Source organism: Strix uralensis, chromosome Z (assembly GCF_047716275.1).
Source record: "Strix uralensis isolate ZFMK-TIS-50842 chromosome Z, bStrUra1, whole genome shotgun sequence".
NCBI lineage: Eukaryota > Metazoa > Chordata > Aves > Strigiformes > Strigidae > Strix > Strix uralensis.
The window spans coordinates 15,147,146-15,169,217 of record NC_134012.1 but is presented as its reverse complement, the minus strand read 5'-3'; the positions used below and the strand labels follow the sequence as shown (position 1 = coordinate 15,169,217).

Below are 22,072 nucleotides of genomic sequence, written 5' to 3'. Positions count from 1 at the left end.
TTTAAATTTTCCTCTTTTTTGAAATCTTAATGCAAATCACATGCATTCTTCTATCTCTAGCAATATATAAATTATCTGAAAATAGCAAATCTCAGAAGAAGGGATTTCTTAAGAAATTAGATGGTAAAATGTTATGTATTCTGAGCCTGGCCTTCTCTGATGAAGTACAAATCCTTGACCTGTTCAAATAAAGTTACAAATTATCAGCATAATATCACTAAAAGAAACAACACACCACACTGAAAGAGTTCATTACAGTTTGAGATATTAGTAAATTAGGTCTTTGTTTTACTTCAGAAGGCTAAATAAAAGAATATAAAGGAATATATCTGATTATGTATACAAGATAAACTAAAACAAACCTTAAGATTTTTGATGTGGATCAAAAAATGAATAAAGAATAGATTTTAAGTGTTTCATTATGCTTATATTTAATTAGCATTAAAAAGTCCACAAACTTCAAGAAAAATAAGATGGAAACCATCAGAATTAGATCAAAACAGAATGTCAGATCTTAGAAGCCATGGTCTGGATCATCAATATTGAGAGTACTCAACATTACAAAACTTTTTTTAAAAAATAAGCTATTGACTTCTGCAACTTGTTATATCCAAGTATGTGTCCTTGCTCTCCTAAATTCTTCCATCTCACTTTGTCACCATAACACCCAACTAAGACAAAGAGCATTACTGAGGCTAGCTGGAGCTATTCAAATAAAAATGGGCTGGCTGGTACCAAACAGCAACCTTAACCAATAACTCTGCTTGTCTTTCTCTCAAGTCTCTGTCCAACTATTTTAAGGAATATCCAACTCTACACAACGGTTTTAAGAGGATTATTTAAGTCATGCACCCAATTGCTGATTTTTTAAAGAGACAATTACTTTTGAGAAAAATGTATCTTTTTAATTTTAGCTGGCAGTAGCAAAGCAATCAAAAGTAAATGGAAGAATAACTAGATATGAAAATAAAGACTTTTTTAATAGGTCTTCAGAAAACTAGGCAAGGGTAACTTCAAACCCTTGTTTCATGCCTTGGTCAAAACTCATGTGTAGTGAAAGAGCCCATAAAAGTGTCTTCAGTAGAGACAGAGGGAGGGGGAAGGGAGGAAAGAAGTGACAATAAATCAAAGTTGTCATTTCATTCTGGGTTTATCACCATTTGAAAGTACACTGAAAATAAAACTCCCCTTCACATTTCTTCTCACTTTTATTACTTCATCCCAACAGTGCTCTCAAGTGTTCTACAGAATCCCTAACAAGCTCTTAGATTTCTTATGCAACAGCAACCAAAGTGATTTAGTTTGTTTACTTCTCTGTCTATACATCTTTGTGGCAGTCACCCTTCTAAACTAAAAACTGAGAATGCTAAATCAAGAGTACTGGTAACTGAATTCCTCCCCTTGTCTACAGGACAACTTGAAAGCAGAATCCCTGATTTCAGTGTATCTCAACCCTGCACTGAAGAAACTTCCTCTAACAGAAAAAGGATAATTCAATCTTCATTGATTCAGTCTTCAGTATCTCTGCCTCGACTGTTAACAGGCACGCACATCAGTACTATCGAACTCAACAGGAATACAGAGTTGGAAATTGTATTTAACTCATTAATCACTGCTGCAAAGACATAGCTTGAGCTCTCACATTTCTGACCCTTTTTTTTTTAAAAAAAAGAATTGTTGGTTACAAACATACTTGGAGCAGAGTTCCAAATAATCATAAAGAAACATGCCTCTTATGAAAACATTTTTGATTTAAATCCCGTTAGAGTCTTTATATTGAATCACTTTCTTCATACTCCCATAGCAGAAGTATTAATGTTGCCTTTTTTCATAGTCATGTATTTTATTGCAATCTTACAATATTCCTCTTCTCTCAAATCTGTTGAGATCCAGTACGAAACAATTATGTTCCAGACAAAGGATGATGATGACACACAGGGAAATAAGTTTAATGAACAGAAATTCATTAAAATCAAGTTGATGAAGTCCCAATTAGTCAGAATTTGTAGTCACAAGGGCCTTACTAAGACAAAGAGAATATATAATACTGCAAGATTTGCACATTAGCATGGAAAGGAAAGCAAAGTACTATGTAAAAGAGACAGAAAATTGAAAGATAAAAACCTGCAGGCTTCTTGGTGTGCAAGAACTGTTGTTTCAAATTCTATTCATCATCCCAGACATGGAGCACAGTTACCACAAAATGTGAAAACATTCAATCACTCACAGCCCCGTAAGCCTCAACTTGAACTGCTGACTATACTCACTGCCAAAGAGAGACAACTGTACATTTAGAATCATAAAGCCATTTAGGTTGGAAAAGGCCCTTAAGATCATCTAGTCTAACCATTTACCTAACACTGCCAAGTCCACCACTAAACCACGTCCCTAAGCACCACATCTACAAGTCTTTTAAACACCTCCAGGGATGGTGATTCAATCACTTCCCTGGACAACCTCTTCCAATGCTTGATAACGAGTTGTGGCAAGCAATACAGTATGCCTTGCATTTCTTAATGGTAGTGAAGGAAAAGGGGAAAGAGGAAAGGAGGGAGATGAAGGGAATAGCAGAATAGAGATCACTGGTCTGGGTTCCTGCGTCGATCCCGCCAGCGAGGGTTCCAGGAGGCAGCCGTCTTCTTCGCTTCACTCCCTAGACAGCCCCCCACCCCGCTTTGCCCCCCCTCGATTTATACACACTTTACTTGGGTCCATCCCCTAGGTCGACCCACACACCTACGTATCCCATGGATGGGGAGGGGCAAGGTGTTTCATGGAATGATGTAATTAGCATGATCTTGTCAGTCTTCATTAGCATATTCAGGGGTGTTAACTTTAATATGCATTTTGTGGATAATGAAGCAAAGGTCATTCACTGGACAGATGGCCCTTGAAACTTGACCAGGTGCCCCAGAGACGAACCGTCCTGTCTCCACAGGGCTCCCCCCTCAGCTGCATCCTGTGTTATTGGGGCAGCCTTATCAGCTTCAACCTCCACACTACCCACCCCATGACTATAGTTTTGTTACTTGTGAGTGTTTGAGACATTCCTTAGCTCAGAAAGCCCCCACTCCCCCCGGCAACCTTTATCTCTTTTTCACGCTGTTTTTCTCAGTCCTTGTTTCCCGCAGGCCTGTTTCTTTCACGACCTGTTTTTAGAAGTCATCTCTCACACATGCCCTTTATACAAGGTCTACGGCTTGGACTCCAAGCAGGAAAGAAAAGTATGAATGGGGTATAATGGAGAAAGCAGAACTGTTAACACTTAATTTACTGCCTTTGGGAGATGAAAGTCTTCCTGTTTTAACTATTAATGTTGAATTAACAACTGTCAGCTTCCACAGATAATTTCCTGCACACTTATTCTCCAATCCTCAGTATCTATATTGTACCTACAATAAGCTGTGGGAGATGCTTCTTCACATGTCCTTGAAAAAATGCCAGACATTGGTGGCACTCAAATTTTACTTTCCCAGACTTCTAATTAGAGCTCAAACTGATGATAACTAGTACATATGAGCAGCTCTATCAGAAAAATCCCCTGATCCTTTTTGACAGGGGAGAGAGAGCATGAGAGTTCAGGCAGTAGATGCAAATGTTCCCATGCTTTCTCTTGTCTTTTCCATCACTTTAGATGCATTTTCACAGTTGATTTAAGACTAAACATGTTATTAAAACTTTGTTGTTATTTTGTTTGTTTATTTTTTAAAAGCATGTTTTATTTTCACCAGGACCAGTAAAATGATATAGCTCACTTTCTGGTCATAGGATCACTAAAACTACTGAAATTTCAAGAGCAGTAGGTGGTAAAGAGAGGACAGAACAGAGGCATTCCCTTTAGTTAAACTGCATTAAGTACACTTACCAGTTTGTAGTAGCACATGATTTAATTGTGCAGTTAATAGCTTCTCTAAATTGTGAAATCACTAAAAAGTTCAGAACTCTGGAATAATGAAGTGATTAAAAACTGAGAGACACCACTAGCATTCCAGGCTAGGAATTGCAAATGGACTCCTTGCATTTGCCATCTTCTGTGATTTATTTGATCCAATAGAGAAGTGAGTATTTTAGTGTGAAAGAACATGCGTAATTCTTTTTTACGTTATTCCAGACATACAGTTTAGGGACATCTTCATAAAGCATTAACAGCTTAAATGAAGAAACTGCCAGATAACAAGTTCCATTAGCCTGTTTTTAAAGTCACTAAGTAAATGAGCTAGCATTTAACTGAGATCTTGCTTGAAATTACATTTAATATGGCATTAAAGTTGAGAATGTGCCTTCCATTTAGGGTAAAGCACATTATGTGAATGCTACAATTACATCAAAACAGAGCTTCACATATCCACAAGCTCAGAGTTAAAGTAAAACTTCACTGAAATCCAAAGCATGAACACACACTATTTTCCCACTCTATTGGCCTTAACTCCATCTTCCCTTCAAAATATTTGTATTCCTAGGTTAGGTATAACTGATCTTAAAGCTACAGACTTCAGTTTCTCTCCTCAGATTCATAAGGAAATACACTCACAGCTTTTTATCATTCCTGCAGCAGAATCTTTGGGAGATAAGATTTTAGCTATCTTCCAGAGTCCTTTCTAATATTTCTAAGAACTGCACTCAAAATAATTTTAGATAAGCTAACTTTAGAAGGTAAGAACAGTTTTGGGATGATTCACTAGTTGGCGAATCTGACTGCAATATCAAAACCACCTTAGTCAACAAAGATCAGCAGTCCACTTGCTGTATCATGAACAGTATCCTTGGAAAAGGGAAATGGCAGAAAATGTACGGAACAGTTTAATACTTAAAGAATTAATGATGTATCCAAGATAGATTTGAAATTTTGATCCTGTGTGTGAAGATGTCTACCTCAATCCTTCTGCGTGTTTCACAGATGTGTTTCAGAACACTAAAGAGACCTATCTTTGATCTATCAGAGCAAACCAAAACTTATCCTCAAGACTGCTCAAAAAGCCAAGGAGATGAGATGTGACATGTTTCTGACAGATGAGCAGACCTCAACCAATCACACTTGTTAATAGCCACATGTTGGCAGAAGTATCCATCCTCTCCACGACAGGAAGTCCTTGAATAAGATACAGGTATGTCAGTATAGGTAAAGCTTGACATGAATAATTGCGAGTGGTCTAAAAAAGGGCACAATCTCACATGGTAAAAGTATCTGAGAAATTACAGTGTAACCGACATAATCTGTAGCCTGGCTGGAGAAAGGTCTTAGAAGACACAAAGCCAAGTTTGTCACACAGATCTTCAGGTACTAACTGAATGAGAGCAAGTTATAACTTTTGTCTTATTAAGCCAAAGGGAGTTGAAGAGTGAAAGAATAAAGAGACCAGATCATCCACTTCATAAATAATGGCTTCCTTTCAACTACTAATCAGCCATCAAAGTATACTCACCCTTTCTTAGGGTGTGATAAAGACTTGTGCTACTGTGGATGAACTAACTAGACCTAGTAATGATCTGATGAGATGCTCTGATGGCCATGTGAAAGTAGGGGAGTATTTCAAGTGCCTAAGTGTCTAGTGTCACTTTATACTCCCTCAAGTATGACAAGTATCTGCATGGATCTCAAAGATCCTGAAGGTATGGAGCCTATAGGAGACCCATAACAACTGAAGACTAGGCAAGGCATCTTGTGGCATTTAGAACAACACTAGACCCTCAGATAAATGAATCATTTCCCAGTTTCTCTGAAGGTTAAAAGCTTCAGATACTTCCCCTCTGTAGGAAAAAATTAATGAAGCAAACTATCAAACTCTTTTCCTATTTGAAAATAGCTACTGAATCTTTTATTGTTACATTGAAAGAAAACAAGTTTCCAGCATCTAACAAACTCCTGCTGATGCTCTTGCGTGCAGAGTCATTGGAAAGGAACGGGGCTGGGGATTACAAGACAGCTGAGAAACAAATCGGATCACAGTACCAGGATGCATGTTACAGTAATGGTTACAAACCATAGGTATTCCTGAATGGACAGAAAGCAGGAGGTGACTTTGCTGTCACCAGACCAGACAGCCTGTTGTGTGTGGTCTCAGACACAATGTATTTACAGCTTTTGGGAACATAATTACTAAAAAACTAGTGAGAATTTTAGAAACTTAATTCCTCCCTTCTACCACACATACAATATAAACAGATTCTGCTAATGAAGTAGTGGCCTGGGATATGTATTCTACCAGGAAAGAATCTGTAAGGAGGCTTTCTGAAGAAATGTCCAGTCATAGGACCAAAAGGCATAAGTCCATTACTCCCTTCTAAATTAAGTCAAAATAGACCCAACACATTCAGTCCAAAAGTCAGCAAATACAAAATGCAATGATATATAAATAATAATATATAGCCTATATTATTTATATGAAATATTCATACAAAATTATCACACTACCAAACATTGCATTCTATCACTCCACCAGGGACCAGACCTGTTGCTCCTACACAAATCAAAATGTACATACACATTTTCAGTTAAGTGAACCACAATGGAATAAAGAACCAGTAAAGATCACAAGATCATCATGATATTACTCTAATAAGTTCCAATATTATAATTTTTACTTCAATTATAACAACTGTCTATTCATCATTATTGGGACAGAGAGGTCATAAAGAAAAGATGAGGTTTTGGTTAGATTTGCAGATCTGAAGCCACTGAAACAAACTTGGACTCCTACAGTAACCTCTTCTGAGGATCATTTTTCAGATTACAACTCTATTCAAATGAGTCTGCTGGAATGATACTGAAAATGTAATCTATTAAAACACTTATATAAAAGATATTACATAATTCCAATAAATTACAATGGAAACTGGTACTTTAAGTTTTAGATAAAAGCTATCATGTTCTGGTCAAATGAGATTTCACAGTTCCTTGCGCAAAATTATATTCGTGGGTTTTTAAAGTTTATTTATCTAAACAGATAAACATGCTTTCAGCTAACAGAAATTGAAGTGAGCATTAATGGAAATGGTAGTTGTGACAAACTGAAGAAATATTTGGGTCACACTGTGAATTATGTTTTCTGATTCTAATCCTCACTCTATAATCTTCATATTGGACTAATAGTCACATGATGTTGAAAACCAATCTATTTTTCAAATGCAAACATCTGCCAGGAAGGGTTGACAACGTGAGTGCCATTGAAATTTTTACCTGAGCTTAATTCAATGGCCAGTACAGTCTCACCCATCTTTTAATACAAAAAGCCAACAGACACAAGAAAGAGGCAAGTTGAGAATCCATGATCTAAAAATGTAGGAAAAGAACAGGAGATGAAGTTTTCAAAGACAAAGACTCCTCCCTTCTTTTCTGCCTTCACTGTGTTCGTACATGTAGACACTCTTTCTAGTTTTCAGGGTACTGACCAAAAAAAGGGCATTTTCACACAAGAGGTATCACACTCAGGAATAATTGTTTTCCCTACAGATTTCATCTCATTGAGACACAGAAGTTCTGAGGTGTGTTTGATCCCAGTTAATCCCTTCACTAAAAGGGCTTTGAATTTTCTTTTACCACCAGGTTGTTTCAAAGAGGCTCAACAGTTGAGGGAAAGGAGGAGTACAACTTCTAGGGTTGTATTTCATAAGGGCTCAAGATTGTGGCAACGGTCTCGTGGTCTAAAGATCAGTTGCACAGTTCCATGACTTAAATCATTTGGAGTTTAGTATCACCCAGACCCAGGTGATCTCATGACAATTATGCATTAGTAGTAAAAAAGGACTGTGTTAGCATCTGACAATAGCTCAAAGCTGCAAGAAATAAGATTCAAATTAGGTTAGATTACCAACAGTATCTATTCTTTGGCTTTAAAACATTAGCTTTAGTCTCAGTTCAGTTCCAACAAATAAGAAAGCCATTGCACAAAATCCTCCAGTATTTTGTGGTACTCTGAGCAGTTTACTGACTCTGATGTTGTAATATCCCTATAAACAGCTATCCTAGGACAAATTTGAGACATCATTCTGTAAAAGGATTTGTCTTCCAAGCCAGCTTACCCTTGGTATCAAGTAGCCTCTGGTGTTGCATGTTTCACACTCACCAAAACATTTTCACATTTCTTTAGAAAAGCAAAATTTCAATGTGGCTAAGGAATCCACAATAAAATTCTACTAGTTTGGGGAGATTTTATAAACAACTCAAAAAAGCTTTCTATATCAAAAGCTTCTAATTTGTAAATATAGTGAGCTTCAGCCAGAAGACAGGGACTGGGAGAACGACCCCCCCACAATCCAGGAGGAGATAGTCAGTGACCTGCTGCATCACATAGACACACACAAGTCTATGGGACCAGACGGGAGACACCTGAGGGTGCTGAAGGAGCTGGCTGGGGTGCTTGCCAAGGCGCTTTCCATCATTTACCAGCAGTCCTGGCTGACCGGGGAGGTCCCGACAAATTGGAGACTGGCCAATGTGACACCCATATATAAGAAGGGTCAGAAGGATGATCTGGGAAATTACAGGCCTGTCAGCTTGACTTCAGTGCCCAGGAAGCTGATGGAGCAGATAATCCTGAGTACCATCATACTACACATGCAGGACAACCAGATGATCAGGCCCAGTCAGCATGGGTTTATGAAAGGCAGGTCCTGCTTGACAAACCTGATCTCCTTCTATGACAGGGTGACCTCCTTATTGGATGAGGGAAAGGCTGTGGGTGTTGTCTACCTTGACTTCAGTAAGGCCTTTGACACCATTTCCCACAGCATTCTCCTGGTGAAACTGGCTGCTCGTGGCTTGGATGGGCACACACTTTGCTGGGTAAAAAACTGGCTGGATGGCCGGGCCCAAAGAGTTGTGGTGAATGGAGTTAAATCCAGTTGGTGGCCGGTCACGAGTGGTGTCCCCCAGGGCTTGGTTTTGGGACCACTCCTGTTTAACATCTTTATTGATGATCTGGATGAGGGGATCGAGTGCACCCTCAGTAAGTTTGCGGATGACACTAAGTTGGGTGGGAGTGTTGATCTGCTCGAGGGTAGGGAGGCTCTACAAAGGGACCTGGACAGGCTGGAGCATTGGGCTGAGGCCAACTGTAGGAGTTTCAATAAGGCCAAATGCCGGGTGCTGCACTTGGGCCACAACAACCCCCAGCAGCACTACAGGCTTGGGGAGGAGTGGCTGGAGAGCTGCCAGTCAGAGAGGGACCTGGGGGTGTTGATTGACAGCCGGCTGAACATGAGCCAGCAGTGTGCCCAGGTGGCCATGAAGGCCAATGGCATCCTGGCTTGTTTCAGAAATAGTGTGGCCAGCAGGGACAGGGAAGGGATCTTACCCCTGGACTCGGCACTGGTGAGGCCGCACCTCGATTACTGTGTTCAGTTTTGGGCCCCTCACTACAAAAAGGACATTGAATTACTCGAGTGTGTCCAGAGAAGGGCAATGAAGCTGGTGAAGGGTCTGGAGCACGTGTCGTACAAGGAGAGGCTGAGGGAACTGGGGTTGTTTAGTCTGGAGAAGAGGAGGCTGAGGGGAGACCTCATCAACCTCTACAACTACCTGAAAGGAGGTTGCAGAGAGCTGGGGATGAGTCTCTTTAGCCAAGTAACAAGTGATAGGACAAGAGGGAATGGCCTCAAGTTGCACCAGGGAAGGTTTAGGCTGGATATTAGGAAGCATTTCTTTACAGACCGGGTTGTTAGGTGTTGGAATGGGCTGCCCAGGGAGGTGGTGGAGTCCCCATCCCTGGAGGTGTTTAAGAGTTGGGTCGACATAGTGCTGGGGGACATGGTGTAGTTGGGAACTGTCAGTGCTAGGTTAATGGTTGGACTAGATATCTTCAAGGTCTTTTCCTACCTAGACGATTCTGTGATTCTGTGATACCTAAGCTACACAAAGGTACTAAGACACTTACTCAAGCTTGAAAACCAGACTGTGGCAAGTGAAATTTAACATTAAGGCATTTTCAGTCACAACATTGTTCTTAGCTTAACTTCTGGCACATATAAAAGTTACATGATAAACTATAAATAAATCAAGCTTCATTTGTGGTTTACTAGATCTTTTCCTCTCATATACATATTCTAAACTATATTCCTGCATATTCTCATTTATATCATAACCTCTGTAATCCTAGTGCAGATGTACATGTTTACTTAATTCTAAAAAAAAAATAAATTTTCCCATATAGTATGAGTATGTAAACTCATTTGTTACATGACTCTTCAAAAACTCTTCAATCCTGCCTTATAATGGCTTTTAAAAACTCGTTTAACCAATAACACAGTTTTGAATACAAACTCAAAATTATGTAATGACTTAGTGCAAAACTAAAGAAAAATAAAAATCCCCAAATGTTCCTCAGAAAGCCCATAATCTTATAAAAGTTTTATACTACAGCTCTGAGACAAAAGCATCGCACAGGTGGTAGTATGAGTTTGAGGACCACTGAGCATTAGATTTTTCCCAATATATCACAATTACAAGAACATCTGTGCTAAGTAACTTCATACTGAACTAATGTGAAAACTCAAGAACTATTCAAACCTCATTCCCATTTCTGTAAGAAGAAGCAACTAAGTCTAGGACTGCTGCCTAAAAGTAAGGGCTAAGGGTTAAATATGCTGCAGTAATTAACACCTTTCTGCAACAAACCCATATTCCTGATTATTGTTGTAACAAAATCTCACAATACTTGCAGCTAGAATTAAAACAATCAATTATGATTTTTAAATCAATTTAATTTATTCAAAACAGTTCCATTCTCCTCAGAACGGAAGTGGGACATAAAATAGCTCTCTTACCACAAAAACACCCTCATTTCAATAGTGTGAGGAAAAAGTACGATAACAAGAGTGAAAAGACAAGACAGGTTTGCAAACCAAGGAACAGGAAACATGTTTAGAGCATAACAGAGGAATAACAGAGAATACAAGCAAGAACAAGAAGGGATAAAATAAACATTGCAGAAATAAAATTGAGAAGGAGCAAAGGTGAGGGGATAAATTAAAGGGAAAAGATACCATCTGCTTCTGGCTAAAAGCTCCCCATTTTTTTTCCCTCACATCCAAAAATTAAAGTGGAATTTGGAACATGCATTCAGAAGTTTGGTTAAATGCTTGAGTAGTTTTTAGGCTTTTTAGGACGGCTAAGGTTTACTCTCAGTATAAATGTAATCTCTGAAATATCTGAAGAGACAGTATAAGCCATCCTATGAAAATAGCAAGCACTTATGAACCAACTGCCAAGCAAAAGTATTCTTCCATAGGGTTGCACAATAAGTGAACCATGAAAAAAAACAGGTAATTGTTAGTTACCTTGGGGCTGCAACCAAGAGAAGCGTACTACAAGCTCTAGAAATAGTGGTCACCACCTGTCATGAATTATAAACAAGGCATGGAGGAACAGGGGTCTCACAGATCTTCCGCCTGTACAGAACTGTAATGGTTCACAGTGCCCATCCTTCTCTAGTGTTCCTAATATACACCCTCTAGTTACACCAAATCATGTATACTTACTCCTTAAAACAACTCAACTCCTTCCTCTCTGGAAAAAATGTAGCTGATTTTAAAAGTAAAGTAAAAGAGAACAAAGGGATCTTCCCCGTTTCCCACACATGCAAACACACTCACACCTTAATTTTAAGTTTTTTGTTTATATAGATCTAGGATTGTTTACAATTACTAAAATGTTTATCCAACATTTAAACCATATTTGGACTACAGCCCTAGCTCTAGATGTTTGTTAGGAGCCTCAAATTTTCAAGACACAAAAGGACTTGAAATCTTAGAATGCTAACTGTACCTATACTTAGATTGGCAGTCTGAAAGATGAAAGTCTGCTATCCTCACCAGAAAGTCTGCCCTACTAATCTAAACATCATTGATGGACATTAAATCCTGTATTACACAATATTTTTCCTTCATCCTAATGTATAAGTAGGCAAAGGAGCTGAAAGCATCTTAAAACATCTGTTGATTCACTTCAGTGATAATTCTCATACCAACAACTGGTGGGATATTTATTTTGATGGTAAAAGCCATGATGGAAAAGGACGTGTTGCTATCATTCAGGCCTAAATCACCCCCGGTCTTCTTGTCTGGCATTTTTCCAGCCATAAACTGGAACAAGCTTGTGGATACACTGTTAAAGAGATGGGTGATCCAAGATACTTGGAGATTTTTTATATTTACTCTTCCCCATGATTCTTTAGAGATATGCTACAACCAATCAAGAATTCTACCTGATATTACAAACAGGAGTGTACAGGCTCAGGAGACTAAAGCTTCCTCAGGGCAGAGGTCAGACCTCACACAGGTCTTCTTCAACCAAAGAAAAAATTAAACAAAGGTTACTTTTGCAAAGAAGGAGCTAAGGAAGCTTATTTGCAACTCTTCTAATTATCCAGAGAAAATCCTGGTATAATAATGAAAAGGCCACACAAGTTACTAGACAAATACCCCGCAGATAGATGCCCAGAAAAGAATTTATGGATATTTTGGCATCCAGGAAGGTCCCAAAGCACTCTAAGGCAGCATTCATTTAGTACTGTTCACACAATTTTCTATGATTAAATATCACTGAAATGGCCAAAACTAAAGCTAGAGACTTTGGTATCTCATGGGCTGATGGGGGTCTGGTACATCTGATATTTAAATTAAAAATGATTAGTAGTTAGACAGTTGATATTTAGATTTCTATAAAAATATTGAAGTGTTTCCTTCCAATGAATTTTCATGTCTGTAAGTCAAGATCTAGACAGAGGTAAAAACAATTTTCACAACTTATCTGCAACAGGTTAGAATGCCTCTTATCCTTTACATAAATAATAAAAAAACCTCTCATCCTGAGTCAAGAATGTAAGACAACAGCATTGGATGAAGTACATAGAACTTTGCTGGTCAAATTTATGAGAAAAGCAGGGGTGGCTTTCTTAATTTGAGTTGATACAAATGTCCTAGAGAACTTGCCTACACTGATTCTACCCAGTGCTGCTATTCCACTGCAAGTCTGTCATGGGACTAACAGAAACCACTTTGCTGCAAAGATAAATGGCATTTTTATCTACAGACTGTACTTCTCTTTTGCCAGCAATAAGTGCTTGGCAGACACAAAGCAAACCAAATCAGGAAATTCATGTGGCTGAAATTTAACCCTCCCTGTCCTTTTAGTTATTCTCCTGCTGGATTCCTTTATCCAGATTGCCTTAGAAACACTAGCCCTACACAAATGAAGGGAGGGAGAAGATGGAGGGAAGGTAGAATGACAGTAATATTCCCTTTCAGTAAGAAAAGAGACTATTATACAGAGACCATGAAAACAGTCTCAGATTATATCCATAACGACCAGAAAGTTTGTTTAGAATTTCAAGTAATCAACTTTCCACAATGAACTTGAGGCCATTTTTTGTTATAAATCTATGCTCTAAGTTATTCTCGTCTTAATAAATATTACACATGGTAGGGAACAATAAAACTGGTGTTACAGTAAAATAGCTAGCCAGTCCATTTAATGCCCCAAATGCTTTACTAAATATCTTCAAATAAGTGAATTTCATATTACACATTAACCCCTCCTCGTGTATATCTAAAAGAACCTGGTCAGAAATTATTGCACTCTGACTAAAAGGGAAATAGTAACTGAATCCAGAATCCTCCAATTCAGACTGAAGATTCTGACAGTAATACAAAGAATGGAAAAATTAAGGAGTATAACACATAACTTCACTGTACACTAGTTTTCCTAAATTTAATCTTTTGATCTTATCAGTCAAATCAGGCTCAAGTAAATCTACCGATCTATGTATGTGGTTTCACACTTGCATCTGAAGAGGACAGCTTAATGGAAGCTGAAAATGAGATGACTGCTTTTGGTCTCTGGGGAAGAAAAGTCTCTGGCCTCATAATCTTTTAGGGCACGGGAAAAAAATTTAATTTTTTTTTTTTAATATTCAAAACTATCATCTGGTAGAACCACACAGCACAAATATCTACAATGAAACTTCAGTAAGGTCTATAATGTACTAACACATAACATATCTTGATTAATTTTAACCTAAAAGATTGAATGCTATTCTCAATATTTCTTAAATGTGTTTGACTATCTATGTCTCCTTACTCATCTTCTTATTGCAGGAGAGCATAATACAATTTCTAAATCTTCTACTGAGAGGATGAGAACAGTTGAAGGGAAAGTTCAGGTTGATAGTCTCCTGTTAACTAGGTGAATTACCTAGATAAAGTGATAAAACTGAAACAAGCTGAAGTACTTTAAAAATATTTTGTCTGTAAATCATTCATTTAATAATGAATCAACCCGAATACACCTTTCCCTTCTGTTCTCAGTCTCTCAGTAGAGGATTTAGAAGTTGTATTATGCTCTCCTGCAATAAACCAGCAGAACTGACTCAGAATACTCATTACAGAGCTAACAAGTTCTACAAAAGTTAAGGACAGACAGTATTCCCTGTATGCTGCATTTGAAGCTTTATCATTTACAATTACAGCTCACTCAATATGCAGCCCAACAAAGGGAATGGAAAAAAAATATTTAGAGCAGGACTAGACACTGTTGAGCTGTCTTAAGTAGCCATCAGACACTGGATTCCATGACACATAACCATGACTTTTATGGAATACACTAAGAATTCATAACTATAAGATACTAAGAAAACACTGCAGGAGCAGGAGACATTTTAAAGCATTTAACAAAAGACTATAGATCACAGAATGGTTGAGGTCAGAAGTGACCTCACAATAGTTTGTCAGGGCTAGCAAGCAAAATAAATATTTTCAAGCTGTTTCTTCCTGTAATTCCTTGAGAGTCAGGCTACTTTCCATGATCCGTTTTTCTCCTAAAAGCCCTTATTCTTTTAGATCATTTTCTTTATGATTAACTTCTGCCCCCCCATCAGTTATGTCAAATTCTGAGCACTTTAAATTAAGCAATACTTCAATAATTAATCCTAAAAGTCTAAGCTTGAGACATGCTTCTCATAAGTACTTGTTTATAAATAACTTTGTTACGACTGAAGCTCATGATCAATCTGAATTCACTGTTCTTTTCCAATCTTAACTGAACACCAAGAAAGCTTATTTCTGTAACCTGCAATTGTCCAAAACAAAACAGCAGTCCCGAGTCACTGTTTTTTTGCAAGACTACAGCTTCCAGCTCCATTTTGCCCTCTACAATGACCACTGAAGCTTCTGACCAAGTCATCTGTTTTTAGAAAACACCCTCCCAGATAGCACACACATTTGGTGGTGGACCTATATACCAGAACAGCTGAAGCACTCACTACCTCCTGTGATCCTCATCTCCCTGCAGAGGTGACGATGGTTGAACAGCTTGAAAATCAGTTCCTGAACTGTCAGACTGCAACACAATGCAGTCACAGAAACCAACAGCAACTTTATTTTAAACATCTTCATGTATTACGCTGCAAGCTGTAATGGTTCAGGAGCTGTTTTGCAAATAACCTGGCAGTCCCAACAAATTCTGTGGCAAGGGCAGGGCAAAACATTTAATCTGGCATGCATTACAGTGTTATCTCCATCAGGTATGTTACTTCCCAGAAAACTTGGAATTGTTCTTCCCAGTTAGTCCAGACCAGTTTTTTTTAATGAAGAGTATGAGTGTCTTCCTCTCATTCTAGTTAATATGTGTTAAAGATGAACACAGTTCATACGGATAAAAGGTTATTCCGAAACTGGTACGGACAGGTAACTACTTAAAAAAACACCCTTTAAGTATTGCAAGACAAACAGGATAAACCAAGGACAACCTTCCTCACACCATTCATGATCGAAATTAAAAATTCTACCCTTCAGAGAAGCTAGAAATAGGAATACAAAACTAAGTATTGGTTAATGGGTAATTTGATTAAAGTTTTGCAACAATTTTAAGCATATTGCTCGAAAAAGGATTTTTCTCCGTAACTGCTAAATACTCCAAGTTTTTCTTTAGGTTTCTAAATGCACAAGAGATCAGTTCAAAACATTACATAATTACTTGTTGGGAATTAGCTCAACTTGAAAAAAGCAGCATATGTTTCTCAAAAAGTAAGGTAAATTTTAGTGAATAAAAATGCAAATATGCATTTTAGCAGCCTTGAATTTATTAATCTGATAGGTTTAATTTCCATTTTCCTGCATCAGCTTTATTTATAAAGTGTCCTGCCCTATAAATATGCTGTTATTTTCTATAGTCAAGCATCCTCTTAACAAATCTTCTCATTAATATGTAAATTTAAAGTCAATCGGTCTTCTCCCTGACAGCACCATGAATTCCTAGTGCACTGTATAATCGGCTTTGACTTGGCATCCACTATTTATCATCAAAGATGTCAGTTAGAAAAATTATGGAAAATGCACTGCAATTGATATGACTGCAATCTACTTTGTCAACACTTAATTGTTCCTCAAATCATACATTTACATATAAACAGCCTAAATACTGATCCATAATGATGCAAATAAACTAAATTAAAAATCTCTTCTACTGCACAAGATGCCCTGTTGTATGATGAGTTCATTTATGAACCTATTGAGAAAGGCATGCATTTCCACTAGACCCAGGAAAAAAATTCTGCTAATTTAATTGCTGAGTAGGTAGACAAACTAAATTTTGCACTGAAGCTCATGAAAGTGAAACAAAGTGTTATTAATACTATACTGCTGATGACCCATTTTAGGTTGACACAGGCAGTATTGTTACATAAACCTTTTACATTCCTAGAGCAGAAGCCACAGCAACAATTGTCATCCATCCGGTTTCAGTGAAAAAGGTACATTGGAGTCTTAAAGAAACCTAATCCCATCAAGACCTCCAACCTCTCAGCCCAAAACAGGAGGTCATCCTCTTCTTCTGCTCTTACTTTGTCCAATCATGGACTAAAACTGGTTTAAACCAATTGTGAAACTGTAGCTTTAGGCAAAGCAAATCACCAATTTTGATTCTTTCTAAAGGTAAGAGAGAAGAATGCAAGCTACATACTTTCAATAAGCAACATGTAATAAATGCCTCAAGAACATTAGGAACATATACTATTTAAGTGTTTCATTCTCTAAAAATACTTATTTTAAACAATTTTCTGGAAAGATCTGTTCTTACAAACAATTAAATTTTCATCTGAAATGAAAAAGGATGTTCCAGAACCCAACTCAGTGCAAAAATATGATTCTACTTCAGATACTTTTGTTATGTTTCTAGTTTTCTAATAGTTATAACCCCTGCTTATTTCAGAAGTGAATACAATAGTAAACTACATCAGGCTGAAATTAACTGTTTGTCCAAATGCATCTCCTTGTAACTGTTTTCACATAATAAATTCTACATATATTAACATAGAATCCCACTGCATTTCAGTCTGATTCCCAGGCAAAGGGTATAAACAGACAAAGTTTGAAATAATTCATCAATAGCTGGTGCCATTCTGTATTCCAATGCTGAAAAAAAAGGAAACCTTTAAAAAAATTGTCAATATGCTGATTACCAACCACAATAATCTGCATTGAAATAACAATGCCTGAACAGCAGTGTTAAGACACATTAGCTGAGCTATGGCAGAACTACTTCAGTCTAAAGAACTACACAAAAATTTAAAAAAAGATCAAATGAGAAAACTTTCTCTAAGGTTCTGGGATCACCTTATAGTCATTACAAGTAGGTATCCCAAAACATCGTTTTATGCAACTATACAAAGTCCATCTCCAGATATCGCTGTAAAACAGTATATATATCAATGAATATGTAAATCTTTAAACACGAATTAGTTTCAAACTAAATGGTCAAACTTAACAGTAGCAACACCCCCAAGCCTGTAATAAACACAACCAACCAGAGCTGTGGAGCAATTTCATACAATTCTTTTCAGAAGTATTACGTCTTTTAATTTAAACTGTTACTCAGAGTTAAATCCCTATTGAAACCAATGTTATTAGCATGAATTTCTTGAGCTGTCTACTTTTTTGTTCTTATAAGTGATAGGATTTTTGTTTTGAATATTCAATTTTATAACTTTTAAGTAAAAATATACTCATATTTACATCATATAAATGAAAAGACAACATTTTTTACATTGCACATTTCAAAAACATATATTCAAGTCTCCACACAGTCCCTCAGCACACTGACAAAACCTAGACAAGTAATGTAATGTTCACCATACTGTGTGGGTATTCCTATCTACAAAGTAAGTAGATTCTACCCAGTTTCAGGACAGAATGGCAAACCTTTCTAGCTCTGACTCACATAAATCTCCCGGAGCAAAGAGCCATGTTGCTCAAAGAACCACTGAAAAAGGACTCTGCTGCCCTTGGGATGTGCCTGAGGTAAATCAAAACAGGTTATAGCCTGGAAAGAGAATTCTCATGCTCTGAAGAGGGTGGATGCCTTGTGTTAGTGAAGCCTTAGAGAGACGTATGTATTTAATTTCTATTTTTATAAAATAAAAAATAAGATGCATAAAAATGCATCTTAAAAAACTAAGTGTATTCAACATTGGAAATAATTCGGAATGCAAGCACACAATAGTAATTTAAAAAGTCACAAACTTACCTTCCATGGGCTTACAAACTGTGTACGTGCATATCGAGTTAACATGTGGATTATAACAACTTGACCCCACTCTTCCACATCAACCAACAAGTTGCAAAGCTTTCGGTAGTTCTTGTGAATCAGATCTATTCTATCTGGACACACTTCCTCAAATGCCATCACAACGCTCCCAGCTACCAGCTAGAAAACAAAATATAAACCAGAAGGTCAGTTCATCCACAAGTGAGAATCAGAATTAATACTAGCAATTCTTAGCAATTTCAAATTGTTTCTATTAAATGAAAAGAAACATCAACAACAAAAAAAACCTAAGCCCACAGAAATGGTATCTTATTTAAAATAGAATTAGGGTAAGTTTATTAGAACGCAGAAAACATTTGCTCTTTCTATTACACACATAAATCTTAGCTCTCAGCCCTGAAGACACAGTGCAATGTAAGCATAATTTTTTTTCTTAAGAGTTATAGTTTCCAAATAAATTATTACAGAACTTGCAATTAATTCAGAAATAACAGGGAAGAACAAGAAGTCTAATACAGCGCAATGCCCTATAAGATCTATTGGGATTCTCTTATCAAGACTGGCATGATCAAACTAAAGAGGAGCTGGGTAAGTTTCCCAGCATTACTGGGATTCAAACTTCTCTCTTGATATGGCCAAATTAACTGTTATATGAAATTTTATATTTAGAGCTTCATGAATTCACTTTGAAAAAAAAAAAAGGTATAAAAATCAGCAATACAATACAGAGATATATTAATAATTTTCCTCAAAGAACACAAGCAGAATTCCTGCATGTTGTTCAGCACTTCCCTACCAGTTCCAAAATTACAGAAATGGATCATTTATGCCCCATTTTGCCTCCATAAGAAATGAATCTTTATATAAAGATCACACAGATCCTCATACTATACACAAAGATCCTCATACTGACTATGATTATAAAAATAGCTTTGTTTTCATGAGAAAATAAAATTCTCACAAAAATTCCCAACATTCTAACACTTCAAGGGTTATTGAAGCCTTCTTTTAAAAATAAAGATAGGAAACATATTGGGGTTCCTGTGAAAATTCTGTCATGTTATTTTAATGGTGGGAAAACCTCAAAAGCTGACTGTACCTTATAAGGGCATGTCATTGTGTGCCTGAAATTACTGTTCTTTCTCTTCTAATTGCTTTAATTAAGATTTGTTTTGTGTCAGAGTACATGTTAAGTCAAATAACTAAAATGATGGGACTTTATATGAAGCAGCTGATATGTATGCAGTTAGCATGCACGCAGTATAGCCTTCTGGCAGCAAATTAATGTCATATTCTATCTGAGCACTGGGGATCTGCATTTCAACCTCTAAAATTTCCCCAATGACTTAAAGTAAGCAATTAAATAGAAGTGCAGTATATTGAAATGGTACTTTTTGAGAAATATTAAATACAATGATATTCATATGTTACATTTTTCTCCCTGTATTTGGCTGACATTTGGTTTATTAGTATGCGCCCAACATTACAATTGAAAGAAAACAGCTCAGAATATAGTCTTGCTATTATGCTAAACAAGTTTCAGGCACTGTGGGGATTTTATGAATTACCAATAAGAATAAACGTGAAGTTGCATTTATTGTCTCCAGCCCCATCCACATACTGGTACCTGCTGGTCCCAGCAAGTATACAATTCATTCCAGGGAGCAAAATTTGATTATTTGATAGAGCTAACTAAAATACACTTTACATCTAAAATAATTTGCTATTTTTTGGCCTATCACAAAAATAATAGCACTTTTTTTGTTTTATGTTGTTGTACTAAACTTAAACTTTATTCTTAATAATGTACTGAAATAAGCTATTCTGTAATTAAAAACTGCTGCAAATAGATGGTTAGGTATGGGTTCAAAGCTCAGCAGAAGACAGTGGTTAACTCCAGGCAAATCACTATTGGCCAGATAAGCTGAGGATGAAAGAGAGGAAGGGTGGGAAGAGCTGTATGTTAGAACTCGCTTGCAGCAGAGCAATTTTATCAGGATGCAAAACTCTGAACTACACTTAAGGCCAACTTGCAGAGGACACTGTGATGGACCTGAAGTTTTAGGAGAAAGCACTGACACTTTTAGACCACAGAGAATGTGTTTTAGGTCACTGTCCCATAGACTTATTATGGATATTCTACTCCTCCACACTACAAGACAGTGTAGGTTTCTTCACAGGCTTGACATACAAGGGGAGAAAAGAAGGGAGGAAAGGGGAAGAGAGAGAGACTGACACACAGATCAATTTATGACTATAAGAACAGTCACAGCCTAATATTTAAAAATACCCTTTTAGGTTCATAGGTGAAGGATGACACAGATGCTGGTGCTGGAATGGATACACTTGACTTCTGCAACTAGTACTGCACACACATTTTGCTGTATTTCTCTTTCATTTGGTTATGTTCTAGTTTGAAAGCTGACATAAAATAACACATATAACACTAGTTTAGATCTTTTAAAACTGAGCACATATCCCATGAACAGCACTGGCTTTTTAAAAGTTCCGTTACTGTGAGTAAAACACAACACTTTGATACAAAGAAATAGTCATACTGAAATAAATGAATTCTAAATAATTACTTATTTCAATTCACATCAGTCACCAACTCAAGTTTACAATAAGAATCCTGTCACTTATGAATGCTTAAAAGATATACATAAAAATTTGAACATACACTATGAAAGAGGTTCACTGAATGAACAAGCATTTTATTCCCGTGGCAAGTCCCTAGATTTACAAGTTAATACAGGAATTGCCATATATCATGATACTGTTTAAGATCATGCCCCTCTCCCTATTACTGAATTTTCCAAAATCAGGCTTTTCATTTGAAAGGGGGGAAAAAAGGTGAGAATGTGAGACAGATTGAAAATGTACTGGTAACAAGAGGATTTATCTGAGAAAATTTCCTAATGCTTTCTTAATAAGACATTATTTTCTAGTTGACACTGTTTCCCCTATAGTATGATCCTACTATACATCTAAACATCAGAGGAACAGCTAATAATCTTTGTTTATTAAATGCTCAACATTCCATAAAAATATTTAGAATTAAAACAAAATGATCCAATCAGAATATAAAACCAAAAAATATTGGTTTCCAAAAAACAGCCAGTTAATTTCCATCTCACTGTGTCAATAGTAGCTTTTTGTATAAGGAGAAAACATAAATCACTCCAACAAAACTAGCAATGAGCTCATCAAATTCAAATGCTGCTTTCCATTTATGTATTTTTTATATTAAAGCAATAAACATGGTTCATTTGTCTTCCACTGGTTGCCACGTTTTTCTATGCTGTTGCTATGAACTTCAGCCATTAGCTGTGCTCCAAGGTAAACTATATGAACCATCAACAAAAATGACACCCAATCTATGGAGTTCATATTTTCTCTAGATTATCTATGCTAGTTGACAAGCTGGTAATGAAAAAAATCACACTAAGCAAATGGTTCCTCTAATAACAATAAATTTTCTATAAAATTATGAAGGGTACAAAACGTTTCCTTGCATCTATTTTGTCATGAATTCTA

At 36.9% G+C, this 22,072-nt stretch overlaps 1 protein-coding gene across 3 annotated transcripts in view; it reads right to left on the bottom strand.

Annotated features, from left to right (window-relative positions):
• Nucleotides 1-22,072, bottom strand: part of AP3B1 (adaptor related protein complex 3 subunit beta 1) — a 163,507-nt gene that overhangs the window by 100,366 nt on the left and 41,069 nt on the right. For all 3 annotated transcript variants that reach the window (XR_012627025.1, XM_074855625.1, XM_074855624.1), the window contains exon 7: nucleotides 18,515-18,694. Coding sequence is in view for 2 of the 3 variants with exons in the window: in XM_074855625.1 (XP_074711726.1) it covers nucleotides 18,515-18,694 (180 nt within the window). In the remaining variant the exon portion in view is untranslated. The remainder of the gene's footprint in view (nucleotides 1-18,514; nucleotides 18,695-22,072) is intronic.